The 20,158-nt window shown below is 37.2% G+C and overlaps 1 protein-coding gene across 4 annotated transcripts in view; it reads left to right on the top strand.

Annotated features, from left to right (window-relative positions):
* SENP6 (SUMO specific peptidase 6) overlaps nt 1–20,158 on the top strand; it is a 72,532-nt gene that overhangs the window by 10,461 nt on the left and 41,913 nt on the right. For 3 of the 4 annotated variants that reach the window (XM_058801406.1, XM_058801405.1, XM_058801408.1), the window contains exons 2-4: nt 7,853–7,946; nt 14,298–14,361; nt 14,810–14,952. In XM_058801406.1, the coding sequence (XP_058657389.1) occupies nt 7,853–7,946; nt 14,298–14,361; nt 14,810–14,952 (301 nt within the window). The remainder of the gene's footprint in view (nt 1–7,852; nt 7,947–14,297; nt 14,362–14,809; nt 14,953–20,158) is intronic. The other variant, XM_058801407.1, reaches the window with a different exon arrangement.

Genomic DNA, 20,158 nt, shown 5'->3' with positions numbered 1-20,158 from the left:
GGAATCAGACTTACTCAGAGAGGGAAAAGAAGGAAAGTGACTGTCATACTCCTTTTGGAAGTTTTTGTGATGGGGTGCAGTTGCTTCAGGGGATGCTTTGTGCCTGTGAACAGTCACTGGTTTTACTGGGGGCTGGCTGGGTTCAGGTGGGTTGGAACATCCTGTTCAAGCCAGACCCAGTCAGAGCAGGTTGCTCAGGGGTTTGTGCGGTCTCTGTTGCCTCTCAGGTCAGTGTGGGCCACTCTTGAGCACACTCGTGGTAAAGAATAAGTTCTGTCTTTTGCAGACTAGCCTGTAGTTCACCAGCTCATCCAAGTTGCCCTTCTTGAAGGGCAGTGATGTTTTTCCAGTCTTTGGGTACAACTGGCTGAAGTGTTCCTTAATCACATCTTCCTTGACTTCCTTGAATGGGTGATACTGCATTCCCACAGATTCTGCTGATAGAGGTCAGGAACTGTGAAGTCAGAGGATAGAACTTAGCAGTGAAATCTGGGATAACAAAAGAATGGATCATATTCTTAATATTTTTTCATGTCTTTTGTCATTAGGTTTCTGCCTCATTGAGCACAAAATGCCCACACATTTCTGTAGCATTCCTTTTGTTGCTGGTGTAGACAAAGAAGGCCTCTTGAAGTAGTTCTGTATTGTTTTCTGATGCTGTTGTAAGGGCACCATCCTTGGGTGGGGTAGATACCTCTTGAGAGAATCAGTAGAAAAGGTGAAGTAGCATTAGTTGTCCATTGTGTGGTTAGCACTGCTGTCTACCCAGATAAACTTTCAAAGGCATCACAAAGAAAATGTTTAACATACTTCAGAGCTCTATCCTTTCATCCTCCTCTGTTACTCCTTGTTAATACTTAAAAAATGTTAAACAGTTCAGCAAATTATCAAACTTAGGCAGTTCTGTGTCCTTCAGTCCTGTCATCAGTGCAGTAACCTGCAAAGTAAGCAGCCCAATGTGCTTACAAGCCCAGAAAAAACCCCAGTCATTTACCACAATATGCAGATGATTTCCATCTTTAAAGTACAGAACTTTCAAAAATGCTTTTGCTTTTCAGGGTCATGAACACTTTTGTCCAGGAATGAATGCTCTGTGTTTATCATTTGTTTTCTGTGGACATCAAGTTCTTGGAAGGGTGTGGGTGTTTTTGTTAGCCAGCTAAGAGATTGAATTCCCTTCACGTGCAAAGGAATGTCTGTGCTTGATATCCATTACACTGGTATCATAGAACTTCATTATTCAACTCCCTGCTCCATGTAATAGCTCAGCTACTGTGAGTACTGTGAGGTTATGATTACTGCCTGGTACTGGAGGTGCTTTTGACTGGTTTGGTTTTTTTTTTTTTCTGCCTCTGTAGCTAATTTAGGGAGTGGAAAGTTAAAGCATCTTTTGAGCACTAGATATTTAAATCTCTACCTATAAATGTAGATTAGGCTACAATTCCATGGAAGTTTCCTTGGTATCCACAGTACTTAGGATAGTTTCAGTTCCTGGATGGACCTCACCTCTGCTGTGCTGTCACGGCTGCACTGTGTTAGTGTGGTTGAACAGGAAGAGGGACCTGATATGGTTGGAAAATAACTTTTCCCCTCCCCTGCTGCTCAAGGGGTTCTTGCCTGAATTATTTTCCTTCCCCAGCTTTTCTGTCAGTGCTGACATGTGCAGGGTGCAGGACAGGAGCGAGAATTGGCGACTCTTGGGAAGAGTGAGGGGCCCGTAAAACTCTTCATGTGGTGCTGCTGAATTCAGACTGAAAATGCAGCCTGACTGTGGTTACACAGTTGATATAGTAGAGCTGATGGTATCAAAGCTGGAAGATAAAAAGCTGTTTTGCATAGAAGCCTGTCTGGAAGAATAATGAAGCAATGGGGAAAGTAAACCAAAAAATATTTCTGTGTTAGAGTTTTATGAGTACTTGTATCCTCTTAACAATATATCTGATGACTCTAAATGAGCAACAGATTAGAAAGCTTAGAAGCATTCTTTTTCATTTATTTAAATATGAGTCTGGATGAAGGCAATGATTCTGAGTACATTTAAATTAATTTACATTTTCTGTGCAAGCACTGCAGTATCTGATAAGTTGGTTGCAGTTGTGATGGTGTAAGCATTTGTAAAACGAGGCTTGCAGTGTTTCTTTACCAGCAACTGGGGGAAAAGAATGTAAACTTCAGGTCTTTCTGAAAAAGCATCTGGGTCCTGAACCTAACCTTTGTTTGATCTAGATTGTGTGTTTAGAATGGTTCTTGTACACACAGAAATAGATGAGATTTCAGCAGATGAAAGACTTTACAAAAGTTTCTGTGTGTGCAATAGAGACCTTGAAGTCTCTGCTATTTTGTTCTGGGGGTTGGTAGGGAGTTGTTCTGGCAAACCAGTGATATATATGAAAAGGTTACTTTCCTAGAAAAGTTGATCCTTGTGTGGACAGTAAATGCATCTGACTCCTTTGGTGAGTTGATCTGAGAGAATCATGCAACTGTTCGGTGTGAAAGTGATCTTAAAAAACATCTAGTTCCAATGCCCTTTCAAATGTGGACAGGGATGCCATTCACTGGATCAGGTTGCTCAGGGCCCCATCCAGCCTGGCCTTGAACACTTCCAGGGGTGGGCATCCACAGCCTCTCTGGGCAACCTGTTCCAGTGTCTCACCACCCTCCCAGCAAAATGTTTCTTCGTAATACATTTAATCCAAACCCGCCCTCTTTCAGTTTAAAACCACTCCCCCTTGTCCCATCACTGTCTGTCCATGTAAAAATCCCTCTCCCTTCTTTTTATAAGACACTGAAGGTACTGCAAGACTGCAGTAAGGTCTCTTTGAAGTCTTCTCCATGCTGAACAATCACAGCTCTCTCAGCCTGTTTTTGTAGGAGAGGTGCTCTCACCCTCTCATCATCTTTGTGGTCCTTCTCTGGAGCCACTCCCAGCAGATCCACGTCTTTCTTGCATTGAGGACCTCAGAGCAGCATGCAGTACTCCAGGCGGGGTCTCACGAGGGCAGAGTCACCTCCCTCAGCTTGCTGGCCACTCAGCTTTCTATGCAGCCCAGGGTACAATTGGATTTCTGGGCTGTCACTGAGCACTGTTGGCTCATATCCGGCTTTTCATCCATGAGAATACCCAAGTGTTCCCCAAAGGGCTTCTCTCAGTGATTCTTCTCCCAGTCTGTACTCATGTCTGGGATTTCCCCAACTCAGCTGCAGTACCTTGCTCTTGGGCTTGTTGAATTTCAAGGGAAAGCCCACTTCTCAAGTTTATCCAGTCCCCATGGCATCAGGTCGTTGTGTCCTGGTGTCAGCTGCGCCACTCAGCTTAGTGTCATCTACCAGCTTGCTGAGGCTTCTCTTGATCTCACCATGTCATTGATGAAGACATGGAAGAGCACCAGTCCCAAGAGTCAGGAGACCTGAGGGATGCCACTTGTCACCAGCTGCCACCTGGACATTGGCTGCATCCATCCAGCCAGTTCCTTGCACACTAAATAGTCTATCCATGTCTTTCCAGTTTGGAGATAAGGACATCATGTGGAACCATGTTGGAGAAGTGTAGGTAGATGGCATCTGTCAGTCTTTTCTTGTCAACCATTGTTGTCATTCATTCCTTCGTAGAAGGCCACCAGATTGCCCAGGCATGATTTGCCCTTAGTTAAGCTATGGGCACTGCCTTGGGTCACCTTCTTGTCTCGTATGTGCCTTAGCCTGTCTTCTAGAAGGATCTGCTTCATGGTTTTCCCAGGCACAGAGGTGAGGCCCTCTGACCCCTGCAGCTCCCCACTGCTACCAAAATCTTGCTTTACAAACCCAATCCAGCATCACATGCAAAACAATAAAGCAATAGGGATGTTTTTCTAGTGAGTTGTAGTGTAGATTGGTGCGGAATGATTTGCCTTAGAGGCACAAGGTACAAGACATGAGAAAAACACATCTTCCAAGGTGATGTCTTTTGCTGGACACTAACACTTTACTAAATACTGTGTATGTCACTTCTCATTTAGTGCTTTAGGCAGAATTTTAACTGGATTTTTTGCAACTGCAAAATTTTGCTCTTATTTCATGGATATTCACTATGAAGTTTTTCCTTCCATTTAGGAATTGCTTGAATTGTTGAATGACAGTAACTCCTGCTGAAGGAGTTTACAAAACAGTGTCCACACACAGTAATTTAAAGGTGTTGATCTGCTTCCTGACATTTTCCTGCAGGCATATTTTGCTTTCTAATCCAAAATTTGATAATTGTGTTTTACACAAGGAGACTGTATAGCTTCAGGGTGTGGTTAGTAATGACCTAATAATGTTTCATTAGGAATAAATGTCCTAATGAAACATGCTATTTTTTTCAGGAATTTTTTAATTGGCTTGTTAGAAATTGCATGTAACTGTTGTTTAAAAAAGCAGTGAAATGTGTCAGCTACACCTGTGTAACTTCTCTAGTTAAATTCCATGTACTTCCTTGGGCTCAAGGTATCTTCTGATCCCTCCCTTGGTGTAACAGCACCAAAGGGAGTCAGTAGTGGGAGAAAAAATGAGAGTGAAATCTACCTCCAGCATGCTGCCTGTCCTAGGCAGAGGTACAGGGTTTACCTTCTCTTGACATAATACCTTAGGGTTAGCTCTGTTTTTTTGAATATTTTCACCTAAGACTGTGCCTTGTTGATTAAAAAGACATTGAATAGTGCACATAGTGAAAATTGCATCATTGAGGTTGCAAATTTAAGTCTTAGTACAAAATAGTCAGCAGCTTGATTACTTGTTATCCCCTTAAAAAAATTAAAAATCCTGTATGGAATCAGATATCAAGTGGCTGTTCAGCTCAGGTGACTCAGGTGAACACTCTGGCTAACATGATGGTATACTTCTAGATTTACATTTTTGTTAGCACCAAGAGTGCTAGAGAGAGTGAAAATTGATCCAGGGTTGAATGAGCAGAACAGGGATACTGAGACATTTTCCATGGATAGCTGCACTGATCAGTAGCAGTGAATGAACTGTCCAATACAAAAATGCATAATTAAAAGAAGAGTTACAGAAAATGCTAAGAAACCTTTTGAAAAAGAAAGAAAATACGCAGCTGGAGTTGTAAAATATTTGCAGCTCGCTTGGGAGTTATTTAAAGGTATAGGAAGCTTACAGCATGCATGCTACTTGTTTAAGTAGATTTCAAAAGGCTCCCCAAATGCTAAAATGCCTGGCTGAACAGCTGAGTAAGATACAGTATCTGAAATAAAACTTCATAGTTCTTGAATCAGATCTTTTATCTGAGTAATGAAAATAGAAGTTAATAAAAAAATCTGCTGGATTTAACCTGTAATTATAATGAAGCAGGGAAAAAATTGATTAGTAACTTCCAACAGACATAAAACTATTGTTAAGTATTTCTTCAAACTCAGCAGGAAAGTTTCAGGAGTGTTGGAGGATCAGTAGACAACCCAATTGAAAAAGGTGGCTTTGGAGTATATAAGGTCATAGCTGAATAATGGAATTGCTTGCACTCACTTTGGCAATGCTTAGAGAGCTCTTCATGCCAGAATGTTTCTTAATAAGGAATGTGACAGAGTGTACAACTCAAAATGAAGCATCAGTGGAAGAAATTGCAGTACATTGAGCAAACTGTGAACAAGGCAGCATGATCAAATGGCATTCATCCAAGTGTTGTAAGAGGAACTGGGGGATAAAGGAGCTAATGACTGCAGTGTGTTGCTTGTGGTTAGCATCATATTTCTGCTACAGGTAAGGAGGGTAGCTAGCTTGATATCAGCATTTTAAAAAGGCAGTGGCAGTATTTGAGGAACTTTACATCAGTGAGCTTTATAATTTCATGGAAATTATAATAGAGACCAGAATTGATTTCATCGTTCCCTCAGTAAAGTCAAAGGCTTTGGGAGAGGCTGAATAGCCTCTGATTAAAATGGAAAAAATTATAAGAAACAATTGGGAAGAGTTAGAAAAAGAGGGCAAAAAAGGTTTATGTTGTTAATAGGAGTAACCAGTTGAATTGCACAAGGATCTCTTACATTGGTGGACAGTTATAAGGAAAAGGGCATGATAACCAGGTGACCAAGTTAGTAGATGGTTAAACTATACTTGGGTTAGTATAATGTCTAGCTATTTTTAAAAAGTTGTAAATGCTCAGCTTTTGAGTCATGTGGGTTGAAATTTACATTAAATTCTGTGTAGGTAAATGTCAAGCCTGAGCCTGAGCCACTGAGAAGTAAAAAAGGGACATTTTTGTAGGTAACAATTGGCTCTGAAGTGCTTCTTAACCAATCATGAGTGAAAGGTGGAATTATCTGGTACCTAAAGATCAATGCAGTTCTCCTAAGCAGTGAAAACAGCAAATCCACTGTAAAGATTTTCTAGGAAAGGAACAAATAACAAAACATTCTGCATCTGTAGAAATTTGTGAGAAGTATGCATTTTGAGTATTCCTCACAGTGTGTGTATCCTCATCTCAACAGGGTACAGTAGACTAGAAGAGGTTCAAAGGGAATCATCAAGAGGGATTTAAAGGCTTGAAACAGCTTTCATGTGAGGAAAAATTAAGCTGACTAATTTTTTTTCTTGTTCTGCCTGGGAAAGGAAGACCATGGAAGAGCACAGCAGGCATCTGCAATCATGAGGGAATAGGAAAGGGTTACTTATTACTGTCTTGCTGAGTGCATGGGCTGGAGAAGTAGAGTGCTAAGAGCAAAAGGTGCCAGATTGAAATCATAGTCAACAAAAGGAGATACCCGTGTAGTTAAGCTGAGATACTTTCTGCTGCAAGATGTTGTTGACTCTATATAGTAGTCTTGATTAAAAAGCAAGCAGGGAGAAGAAAAGGGTAGGAGAAGCTATGAACCACAATGTTAATATGTAAAAATATGTATTTAACTTATTCACCTATGGCTCAGGACCTGCAGTAGGTGCAAGTAGTTGGAAGCAGAAGTTGAATATGCAATAAGTATTTCTGTGTGCATTGTTTATAGTTTATACTTCATCCTAGACATATGTTGTTAGTTGTGATTTTCTTACTCTTTCCTATCAGAGTATATCAGTTTCATTCATTATTTCTAAATGCATTTTCAAGAAATGTAGTAAGAAAAAACACACTTAAACCATAATCAAAGCAGCTGTATAGTTTTTCTCAGACAGAATTCGTGTGACAGCTCTTAATTGCAGTACTTAGGCCCAGGGGGAACAGTGCCGTGCTGTAACGGGTGCTGTCTCCTGCTCTGGAGCACCTTCACTTAAGAATGCCCCATGCCATGATATTAAATTAAAATCTCCCTAAGGGTGGATATTGTCGTAGAGAAATCTGAAATTTTATGTAGTATGACAGAAAGTTTTTACTTAGTTGATGCTAACACTGAAATTTTAATTTGCGTTGTATGTTAATTCAGGTCAGATGTGGAATTAAAAATTCAGCATATTAGGTTGGAATTGTTCTTCAGACAGTTCAGAATTGTTGCTTTTATATGGAAAAATTCAGAATACATTTGGTTATTAGTCATGTAAATAATCCCTTTTTAGGACCCTTTCTGTGTGTGGCATACAGTTCATATCAGAGAAACTACCCTTAAATTTATGAGTATCAGTAAAACAGTTGAAAAGAGTTACTACATGACCTCAGGTCATAATTTTTAATAGCTTGCTAACTTACTGCTAATAAGACGTTGACAGATACTTTTATTTATTTAGGGAAATAATAGTCACCACTGTATTGATGGACTTACTGGTGAAATGATTATTAAACACTGTTGTCAATAAAATAAATACTGGGGGAAAATATGTGCATCTGGTTTACTCCTCTAGTTTGTGTTGATTAATAACTCAGCTTGAAATCAAGACTTACCTTAACTTGTTCTCATTTCAGCTTTGGATAGATCACAGTCCAAGAGAGATGGAGGTTTTAAAAGTAATTGGAGCTTTGATCATGCAGAAGAAAGTGAAGGAGATGCAGAGAAAGAGTAAGGATGCTTTTATCTAGGCTATTGAAAGTATAAATGTGTATTTATAATTGAATACTTACTTTCTGTAATTTATGAATAAGAAACAATATATAATATTTTAAACTTTCAGTGATTAAGAAAAATATTTCAAATAAGTTATTATTTTAAATAGTATTGCCAAATAGGAGTTCATTCTAATGTAAGCTTTATTGGGAAAATGGGGCTTACAACACAGGACACAGTAGATTTCACCAGAGTTGCAGTTGTCTTTGGAGCTTCTGTGTAAGTCTAAGGAGCACAGGCAATATGTGAACATGCACAGTAATGAAGTTGATAGGGAGGGTGTCCAAGCAGCTTTAGCTTTTCCTTCCTTTAATGATGATGCTACTCAGAACTTGACAGTTATGGTTCAAGTACTGCAGTGGCTTTAGGCCTTCATCAAGTTAAACTGAGCTTAAAGATCTAGGTTTTTCTGTTTATTTCACTGAATGGAGTTAAGGCTGTTTTTTTTTTCCTTATAACTTAATCCTTTACTTGGTTTGTTTGGATTTTGGCTAAAACTTTAATCCTGTGTGTATACTTTGAATGCATACTTTGTCCTTGTGACATTTTATTTTTACTAATATGTTTTCTCAATATGAATATATATATTTCCAAAATGACTAATGAATTGTTAAAAGAACAAGTGTCATGCACAAAGAATTCATGTAGATTTATTTGTTATTCTTAGATATTTGGAGAGTAGAATCTGCAAATTTAAAAGATATGCTGTGTTCTCTAGTAAGAAGTCGCTGAATCCTGTGATTAAGTACAAAAATAATTCATACATGAATTTGTATCATCTAATATTCTGCCAAACAGTATGGATTGGAAGGGAGGTAGGAAAATAGACATAACCACAGAGACTGCAGCAGCAGGCTATGCTGTAATCTTAATAAAACATTAAGAAATGTGAAGTTTTAGTAATTAAAAAATGAATGCAGGAGTTCATTAAAGTGTGAGGTAAGCATTAAGAGCTCTTGTCAAAACAGAACTATATTCGAAGTTAAAAGCACTTTTTAAAGGGTTCACAAACTAGGGGCATTTTAGTTTTATAGAATTAAGGTTGTGTTGTTCCCTAGCAACTTTACGTCCATTTGTAGTACACACAAATATGTTCTAAGGGCAGTACATACCATACAGTTACTATTTCCATTTTACTTGCCTTCAGAAATATGTCACATTTGAAAACATAGCAGCTTTTTTTTCTACTAGTAATTTACTGCTGTTTTCCATCAGTCTCCAGCTGATGTTAGAGTAATGTTAGCATCATTACTCTATACATTTTTCATTCTATGTTAAGAACATAGAATGAAAAATGTATAGAGTAATGATGCTAAAAATAAAAGTTAGAAAAATTATTATGAAACATAATCTTTATGTAATTGTATCTGATTTTAAGATTGCATGTCTGGGTGATTTTTCATTTCTTTCAAATATTCTCTATAATAAGCAGTTTTTCCATAGCTAGAATTGAATTTTTATTGCCTACTTAGATAATTTTTGATTTGTTTTTATATCTGTGAATTATGCAGAATCTTACTCTGAAGTATAAATAGAAGAGTAGTTGAAAATTGATTTAAACTGGAGGTCTCATCTTCTTTACTTACTCTGATACCATTTGAGGCAATTTCTTATTCCCTCCAAACTGCCACATGTTTTAAGCTGCCCACTATTTACTTTTGGTAACACCTGGGTTTGTTTATCTTAAAGACATAGTGAGCTTTTAGCATTTTGAAATAATTTATATTTTTTGCTTTTTTGATGCATTTTTATTTCATACGGCAAAACATTGACAGAAGGGAATCTTCAGAAAACAAGTAACAGTAAATTTTCCTTCCTTTTTTTATTTCTAAATTTCCTTTACCCTTAGTAGAAGATTTCAAAGATTAGCAGCTTTAATTCATGTAATTGTTCCAGAATAAAGCTTTGTGTCCCTCCCAGTATTTTGAGCATATTGTGCAGTAGGTAGGTATTTGCTGTAGTGTGCTCGTACCAACTACAGTGTTTGACTCTTACATGGTTTCTTTGTGGAGAGAGCTGTGAGTCTGAAGCAAGCAGCTGGATGCATCTCCTGCTTCTTGTGGAGGCACTGGGGTTGTGGTACCTGACTTTATCAGAGTTTTTTCCTCTTAATGGCAGACACACAATAGGTTTGTTTTGAACTGGCCTGAGAATAACATCTCAGCACTTAAAGGAGTGGCTGTATTCTTGTATTACTGCATGAGACCTGTGCTAATGATATTGGTCAGCACTGGATGCCTGCTTGTATGATCTTTTCTTCAGTGAGATGAACACAAAGTATGTGGCTAATGACCTCCTACCACAGCAATTTTTAGAACAGGTAGATTTTTTTAAAAGAAGGGTGTCATTTAACTTACTTCAGACGTAGGTGAGATGAGTCATAATGGTTAAGATATCAAATAATGAACACGAAAAGACTAAAGAATATTTGTAAACTGAAGAAGCTTTGGAAAAATAATGATCACCCAACACTATATAAATTTAAATTGATGCCAGAGTTGATACTCAGTGTGGAACAAGAGTTATAGAAATTGAGAATGGGAATTAGCCAGTATCTTATCCCAAAGCAAATGCCTGCAGATAATGCTCATCCATTTGAAAGAGTAAAAGTGATATTTTTGATATTCTAAAAGGTTTGATCTACTCAGGATGGTAGCAAGTGGCTTGAGACTTCCTTGCTTTATAATTGGAGATCCCATAGGAGATCTACCTTAATGGAGAACCACAGAAGAAAAGACCAGTTTGTCAGCTGAGCACTCTGAAATCTGTGTAGTCCACCAGAGAATAAATGGTGGAAATTAAGCTGATCTTGTGTAGCAGAAGATATGAAAGGATGGCAGACTTAAACAAACCTGGCCAGTTTAATATATTTGTATGATTCATGACATTAACATGTTACAAGATGCTTTCTGGTGTTACAACTTACTCTCTTGAACTGTTTTGGATAATTTATGTTTACTGCCTTTGGAATATCTCTGTAAATGTTTTTGAAATATATCAGTATGCTCCACAGTGGTTTTGTAAATGGATGGGCCCAGATTTCTTTTGGCTATCATACTGTTTTCTTTATAGTCTAGACTTCTGCCTTCCACTGAGATAACAGTAGCGTTATCAAAAATAAGAAATACAAATAAATGGGCTTAATATATTTGTACTACAGTGTCTTTACTTAACTACAATTTTCTTTCAAAAAGCTTTATTTTTTGCCCCTTCCATTTAGAGGAATAAACCTCTTTTTTCCATGTGTTGACAAATGGAAAAGCATTGTACTGTGTTATATATTTACATTGGTATTGTACTGTGTTATGTATTTGCATTGAGCTTTTTTCCACTGCTTATAAAATTTGTATTATTTTCTCCAAAAATCCATCCATAGTTAGATAGATTTTTTTTTTACTTCTTTTTTGAGCCCATTAGTAGGGCACTGTAGCCTTTAAATTGATGAAAACTTTTTAAATGATGTCTAATTTTAATGGAATGACTCTGTAAATGAGTTAATGATAATACTCCTACTTCTCTTGTGCCTCTGATAGTGCAGCTTTTTTAGTGTGCTGCCTACCACTATGTAATTTAAAACAAAGAATGTACACAGTGTGCTGTGAAGGCAAATACGTCAGCCTACTGGTTTTATATGTAATAGTTTTCAGAAAGAAATTCCAATTATGTTTGAAAGGTGACTGGATCAGTTGATAGAAATGTGCTTGCAGCTTATTAGAGTGTAACCTCAATGGTCAGCAGAGGTTTAAAGTTTGAGTTGCTTGTAGAAAGTAGTGAAAACATAGCCTGTTAATCTCAGCTGTCTAACTAACTATTGCATAGCTCTTAATGTTTTAAAACATCAAACAAATGGCAAGTGATTAGAGGTAAGTAAACAGTAATTTTTGTTTTCTTGTTCAGTGCCTAAACATGAATGTGTAATTATGAACTTCCCTTAAGAACTCTGTGTATGTAAATTACTTCTATTTCCCCCCTCCCCCCCCCAATATTAGTAGAGAGTTAACATTCATTTGTTACAAAATTTTAAGGAATGTATTGAAAAGTTAGAAATTATGTTCCACTGTAAAAATAACCAGGAAACCAGTGGTTCCCTGGTTAAAAGTGACAGAGTGTGGAGACATCCTCCCAGCAAGACAACTGAGGTTTCATTTCAGGGATGTTAAAAATATTACTGACTGGTATGTTGGGGGAGTGGTATAGCGTTTGTTTTGGGTTGCTTTTGCTTTTTTTCCTGCCTGTATAAATTGCATCATTGAAACAGGCGGCAGGAAGCATGTGATACATGAGCAAATAGACATTGCTTGGTTACTATGTATTCTGCTCTCTGAAGAAACAACCTTTCTGCTTCTGATGCAGATGCTTCACATTCTTTAAGATCTAAAAGTATTGGTTCACTTAAAACTTCCAATTTGCTAATACTGCTCTAGTCATGTTGCCTGGTAAGAGTTACTCATGTTCATTGTGATTTGAGCCTTGGCTCAGTGTTTTTGTCATTTGCAATGTGTTAAACTTCTCTTGTCTCCCCCCTCAATTGCCCTTGGTTAAAATGGCTGCCGTATTGAAGCATGTTGAAATCCTAAAAGTATCAACACAGTACAAAGGTGTTTTGAAAATAGCCATCATTTTTGTATGAACTGAAGCTAAAGAACAAAAGCATTTAGAGGTGAAATGATCTGACTAGGACAGCACTGTAGGCAAATGCCAGAGCTGCAGATACTGTAGGTTGCTGCTCGTGTGTGTTGCAGGGTTTTGTTTATTTTTTAGGATGTGGAAAATTTCTGAAATTGCTAAACTCTGTGTCTACTGATGAACGTTTGAGAAGGCTCCATGAGCCTCCCTTGAAAGGATGATTTGTTCTGAAAGAGAATGTTAAAAAAAATGTTGCAGGATGTGAAAATTTAATATCTGTGGGTAGTCTGTACAGAAGTACAACTGTACTCTTTTTGCCTTTGTTTGAAATTAGTGATGAATCTACTACACTGTTTTACCATTGAGCACCTACAAGCGTGGTGCTCTGTAAATGAAGGGAAAATACAACAGTGCCACTGGCTATACGTTCACATTACATCATTCTTCCCTTTTCAAAATCAACTGTATGCACAGTCTTATCTCCTGAAGTTTCAGAGTCTGTAGATCTCACCCAACATTTTAATTTTATTTTTATTTGCTCTAAGGATATTTGTATTGCATAAGATGGAAGAATAAATTGTTACATGAAGAGATGTATTGTGAATGGAAAAAGTTATTAGGAACTTGAGGGATTGAGCACTGAGTAATTAGTTTATTTATATATGAAGAGCTAAAGTCATTGTATGTATTGTAAACCAGCATGTCAAGCTGACACAGCTAAGAAAAGTAGATTTCTTTGTATAGTTCTTCCCTTTTAACACCTGGCATAACTGCTTTGATTTTAAGGAATTTCTGCCTGAGTGATCTTGATAAAAACTTTTCAAACCATGCAATTACAAGTTGGCTAAAAGTTGTGTTGTTTTTTGTCACCAACAGAGGAGTAACCCTATCAGGATTGATGAGATGGGATTGTCTGCAGGTTGTTCCTCCTGGAAGCAAGAATATGTTAGACTAATCTAGCTGCTGTCAGTATGAAGTGTGTGGTTGGGGTTTAAACTTAAGTACTTAAGATTACTTGAGGATAAATGCCTGTTACTGGAAAGAATGGTTTTAGAGTGTCATAGAGTTTTTTTTTCTTCTTCCCCATTCTAATGGTTGGGGATTACAGGTATTGAAAGTGCTAAAGAAAACACATTTTAGTAAGCAGTAGAACCAAACCGAATATGTTCTTTTTAGTCTTTTTAGGAGCACTTACTTTGGTAGTAATTGCTGTGCGGTAAAATGTAGTTAGACTAAGTTCTTCTCCTAAAGCAGTATGAAGTCTGCAGTTTTAAACTACATACTTGAACATTGATAGGCATAAGCAAAGTAAGATCGTGTTTTATAGGTTAATGATGTTTTGGACTCAATTTATGCAGAGAGTGTAGAATCTTTTATAGTGTCAGTAATATTGTTGTAACCATATTGAAGGTTCAGTAGCATTGTCTGTTTTGAATTAATCATTTTAGTTTTGCATTTTGCAAAATAATTTGATTTACACTTTAAGTTCAGGTTCACATTATGCATCTGATCACTCTGTTGCTCATTTCGTGTTCCTGTTTTATGCATATTAATACAATGTGTATATGATGCATTTAAATGTAGAGGGGAGGGGATAAAAAAAACCTTTTGCATTTAAAATGTTTGTGTGTGCTCTGTTGGATTACAGTGTATGTGCTTTTCTCTCCCACACCATTCTAGCGAGGCAAATCTGCTCAGTTTAGATGACAATGATGGGTCTTTCAGTCCCAATGAAGAAAAAAAGGTAAATAATTGGTTTATCTCATGGTGAAAATGTATCTTTAAAGCTTTTTAGGTTCTTAAACAGTATTGCGTAGCCGTGTGTCCAGTGTAAAGAAATGGAAGTTTCTGTTGTGTTTCAGGAACATATGCCCAAGCTGTTTATCTGTCTACCCTTAAAATTTTTGTTCCCCTCTTGATCTCAATAGTATTCTGAAAAATATGAGCAAGACTAACTAAGTTTAGGCAATTATCATAAATAGTGTACTAAATATAAAATATGTATTGTATTTTGTGTAGTAAGATGTTGTAGTATAGGTGTAGACAGTGTATATTTTCCATGAAATTTGGTATAAAAGCAGTTTGAAAATGGAGCCAAAGTAATATTTATATTAATATTTTGCATTAATTTACTCCTTCTAACTTCTACACAATTATACAATTATTTTAATATGTGAATTCTGTTGTGGCAGTCAATTCGTTGTCGACCTGGAGCTATCGGCAGCAGCAGCGATGCCATAAAAGCATATGCAAGGCGAGGCAAAGGTGGAGGCTTCAAACTTCTAAAAGGGAATGCAATCGGCCTCAACATGATGGGAAATAGCAAGAAACTGAGGTAATGCATTTAATTTGTGTCCTTGCTTTGAACATTATACAAATCAATACACAATAAACAGAACTTCTAGTCCTTATATCTTGTGTGCTGTGCATTTTAATAAGCTGTAGTGTACTGTGCTTCTGAGTAAAGAGGGAAACCTAGATTGTTAGGGTTTTTTCTCTTAAAAAATATTTAACACTGCATTAGTAAACTACCAGAAGACTGTTAAAATGGATTTAGAGCATTCAGAGGCGTATTTGTTTGTACCTTACCCATGTTGACTGCATGTGTTACTGTTCCCTCTATACAGTGATAGCAGGTAGGAAAATACTTTTTACATCCCCATCCAGATTCGCTTCTTTCTGTGATGCTGAATTGTCAAGGTTAACTCAGGATGTGTTTTCTGGTTTTGTTACTGCAAGATATATTTTCATTTTGGATTAACAGACTTTTTTAAAAGATTCAGCAAATAGCCATACTTGTATAGGCCAACTTGAGACTGTCACTTGCATTTAGAGCAGACAGGAACAGTTCTTAAGCATTCACTGTCGTACTTGCTTGTTACTATTGTCCCTAGCTTGAAAGAGACTGCTTTCTTTATTTAGTATATAATAAAAAGTGATATATTCACCTAACTTTCTCAGGGAGTGTTTCATATTGCTAAAGTGCACTCACTTTAAAGGTTGGTAACCTTTGCAGGAAGGAAAAGTTTGTAAGATACCCAGCTATAGATGGGCCAGTCATCAAATATCCAATGTGTCTGTAGCTACATGAGGGATGTCCGTGTCTTCATTTGTGTGGCTTACCACCATCTGGAAACTGAACTCTAAAGAAGCCACTTCCCTTCTTGTCCCCTCCAGTAAGAGAGGGACAAGGCAGAGACTATGAGTTGAGCTAACCATTTCCTGAAAGCAAACAGCAGTGGAGTAAGAAATGCACAGTGACAGCAGAAATATTAATAACAAAAGTGTACAGAAGTAAAGGAAGGTGCTTTATGCACAAAAGGTGTTTGCCACTTTGACTTAGTTTCATGTGGCATGGGAGAAAGACAAGATGGTGGGCGCTCCTCACAGCTGGCTCTCCCCATCCCTGAGCCTGAGACAATGGAAAACAGTGAGAGACAAAACCATGGAGGTGAGATCATCTATGCTGTGCTGCACTCCTGCTCCACTGCACCAGGCTTGGGTTCAGGCTCAGCTCAGACTCACTTCTGCTGCTGCTTTGGACCACTCTGCTGGGCTCAGATCCACACATCCTGGGGTCACATCTCACAGGAGTGGGAGGGTGCTGAGTGGCAGCAGCAGAAGATGGAATCTGCAGGGCTAATCCCAGTAATTCAGCCCTGATGAGGAGAGTGAGATAAAAATGGCACACTTCTGGGGATATGGTCCTTATTGTTCCCCCTGACACAACCCCCAGCCTTGATTTCAGAGGGGCAGTGTAGCCGTGCCCACAGCGTAGCCCCAAGCTCTGGCCCCTCTCTGCAATCAGGACTCTTGAATGCTCTAAGCACTGTTGGTTCGTGGGACCATCTTACCATAGCCATGTGAAAAAATAAATCCTCTAAGTTCTGTGTGATATATCTTCTTTCCTGCTGTTTCCTTCAAGCCTGATTTCTTAAGATAAACTGCTGGACTATTATGTGGAACTTAAAAAAGTTTTCTTAAAAGTAAAATTTACTTATTAATGAAAAGGGATTTTTTTAGTAGGTTATTTTTACATTTACGCAAATCAGCATTGTACTTCATTTTCCGTGATTTATCTATGCAAATAATGTTTTGTCTTTAAATTTTCTTTTGTATACACAAGAGATTTGTAAGATGATATCCAGATTTCTGCCATGCACATCTTCAAATGTTCAGTTCTTACAGAATCATCTTGGTCATTTTCATTCCTTAGTATTCTGTTCTTGAACGTAGATTTGTAATTGTTACTTTTACCTTTGTGTCTGTCAGGGCTCGTTTGCTCTGTTTTACTATTGAAGAAATCTGTGTATCTACATTGTACTTGTTCTTTGTTTTGAGTACACATTTAAAATAAGATTCCTCTAATTCACTCATAGCTACAATTTTCCTTCATCTGGCTATGGTATTTGTAGTGAAATCCAACCTTACCATGTAAGTTTTTTTTTTTGAAGCAGTCAAACTTGACTGCACATGTATGTTTTTACATATTGTACGTGTATTTTTTTTTTAAGTTTTTGTTTTAAGGTAAATAGTTACTGAGATTTTTTTAGATGGTCTACGCATGTAGTTCAGACATTCTGTTGCCTAGATTGGAACTGCCTTCTATTGACAAATAATACAGTATAAACCTAAGACCTAGTAGGATTTATAAAATTCAACTAAAAAGTTAAATCTGTTGCATGTAAATGGGCAGCCACCTTTTGTCTAGTACTGAGATGCATACTGAATTTAAATGAAAAATATGCGTTCACCCTTTTCTTAATAAACTGTCGTTAATGAAGGACTTTGTTATGAATAATGGATGTGTATAGACCACTGTGACTGCTTCTCACATTTTGGTCACTGCATTTTGTGGTTGTGCTCCAAGTGATTATCTCGATTTAATGACATTGGATATTTGTTGTACCTTTCATAATGTGTATCAGTAAAGGTTTGGGCTCTAGTCATTGTAGTGGTGATTGTTGGTTTCTTCACTTGGAAATGCAGAATGGAAGGTGCTTAATAGTTACTCTTTCAGTATTTAGACTCTTCAGCTAGAGGAGATTCTGAAAGTTGATAATACAGTTAAACTCCTAGATTAAATACTAGAAGATCAGCTGTTTGATATTCTTTATCTGTTCATGGTGATTTTATCACAATGTTGGAGTCTTTTTCCATCTAATCTGCAGAATAAGGACAAAAAATTCAGATCAATAGGGCTTGGCTCAAAGGAGTATTATTCTAGTAGAATAGTCCCTAAAATTCAGAGAATAAGAGATAGGAAGAAGGGATATGGAAGTACAGTGAGAAGAAATATCTGCTGTACTGCCAGAAAAAGGTTATTGAAACCAAGCAAAAGGTTATGATCTGTTACCTGATTGAGCAAATCCAGTAGCAAACCATTAACCTAATTAGTTTTGGTTGTACTTTTTTAAGCATGATGTCTTACTTAAAATAGTTTTATCTTTGCTAGCTTTCAGTAACTTGTATTCAGGCCCTTTTAGATTTTCTTTGATAATATTTTGTTAAAGCGTTATTTGATGAACAGCAGAATTAATGTAGTCTGTAGTTGTGAGTTTTTGAAATATTGTTCTTCCTTTACTTCTAGCTCCATCCATTTGTCCAGTTCAAGCTTTTTTTTTGTTTTGTCTCTTGAATATGTGGTGGTAAGAATTTCTTAGGATCACCTGATAGCACATGATAGTAAAACCTTGTTTTTGTCAGAGCCTAGGCTTCAAATTATTCTGTGGTTTCTGAGCTAACATTGATGAAACATTTATTGTTAAAATACTGTAAATTCTTTTTAGAACATTTGTTCTTTCATGGAACTTTCTGACCTTTGCATCACCTCGCTTTTAGTGTGTTATACTAATTTTCAGGAAATTGTGCTGAAACTTGCAAACTCAAATTTCAGTTCTGAGGTGCCTGTTTTGCAACTTGCTAGGACTTTATGATTGTATTTTCTGGTGTTTCTTCTGTGTTGGGTATGTTCCATTCAGAGAACAAGATTATGGAGTAGATTGTGTTTTAGAGCTGTCCTAGTTGGAAACATGTCTGACACCATATGAACCATTTAAGTGTGCCATCCAGAACAGTCTGCTGTGACTCAGATCTGATCCCTGAGCAGTCTGTGATACTCTATTCCACCATCTACTGGAGTTTTCACTACATGAGTGAGGTAGAAAGCAAAAGTGCTGCTTAACAGTTTTTTTCTGCTGTGGGGGCACACGACAGTTTCACAATCATGATAGCTTGGCAAAGGTCAGATCCAACAAACACAATGTAAAACAGGAGATACATATGCTTGCTTGCTTGCTTGAAGTCCTTAGGTCTTAAGTATTTGAGAGGGCATTCCTGCACTCTGCTTCTGTTTTGTTGTTTGTTTTTTTTTTTTTTTTTTATCTTTTTCAAAGACATGAATGGGAAGCCAAAGAGGATTTGAGACATTCTAAAGTATTTAGGGCAAGTAGCTGTCAGTTTTTTATTTCTGAGGTAGCAAATTAGACAGAAGGTTGACTGTAGATTGATCTGGATGATGACTGACCAGCTGGAGTTGCATAGCCTTGACTTAGATGCATCTGAGATGAATGTGTTTGCTTTGAGGAGGTTGGTGTTTGCATGGATGTTACTAGTTTTCAGGATGTTGGACTGTTAACTCAAATGGTTTATGATGTTTTTAAATTTCATATTTTAAAGAAGAGGATTTAACCCCTTGGGTTTGATAAGTCTTGTTTTGTTATGTTTGTGGTTATGTTAGGGGCAGGCAGAAATGCTCTGAAAGCTTCTCATCTTGACTTATGTAAGGCTACCAGAAGGGTTTGTAATGCTAAACTGAAATTAAAAAGCACAGTAACAGTTTACTCATTTTCTTCTTTTGGGGGGAGTGTAAAGCAGGGATTAGGAATTGGTTGCCAGCTTTTATTGAATTGTGGTACTTTGGGTTTCTTTTCATTGTTCATAACAGGACAAATGGCAAGATAATATTTCTAAGAAATATTAGTAGTAGGAATGATTTTTCACATAATTTTCTCTAGTGCAATTAAAATGTCCAATTTGAAAAGCAGAGTTTAAGCACTGTATTTCCATAGTTTGAGACAATTTGTATCATCAGCATGTTGTCTATTAAAAGTTGTGTGATTTTTGAACATTTGAACATTTCAATCATAGTATTGTGTGTCCTGTCACAGCAGCGTGCAGGATAATTCTTTAGGTTTAATGATCTCTGAAGGAGCTCTGCATTATTGATCTATTGTATCTTAATGTCAACTTTTACTAGAGGGAGTAATGGTAAGAAATCATCTCTCCATAATTACTGGTTTTACGTAATAATGAGATAAAAGTCAAAAGCAAATGAAGAAACCCAAGAAGTGCTAAGATACATTGGTGAATAAGAGTCCTGTTGAGATATGAGTACCTGAGAATCCTTTGGTTTTTTTCTTTGTGAAATGTGTTGATTTTTTTCAGTTACAAGTCATCTTGCATGCATAAATTTTCTCTGTTCACTTTTTTTTGTGAGGGACATTCCTGAATTCAGTCTGTTCACATTTTGTCCCTTAAGT

This window comes from Ammospiza caudacuta, chromosome 3 (assembly GCF_027887145.1).
Source record: "Ammospiza caudacuta isolate bAmmCau1 chromosome 3, bAmmCau1.pri, whole genome shotgun sequence".
Lineage (NCBI taxonomy): Eukaryota > Metazoa > Chordata > Aves > Passeriformes > Passerellidae > Ammospiza > Ammospiza caudacuta.
This window is presented reverse-complemented; position numbering and strand designations above follow the sequence as displayed.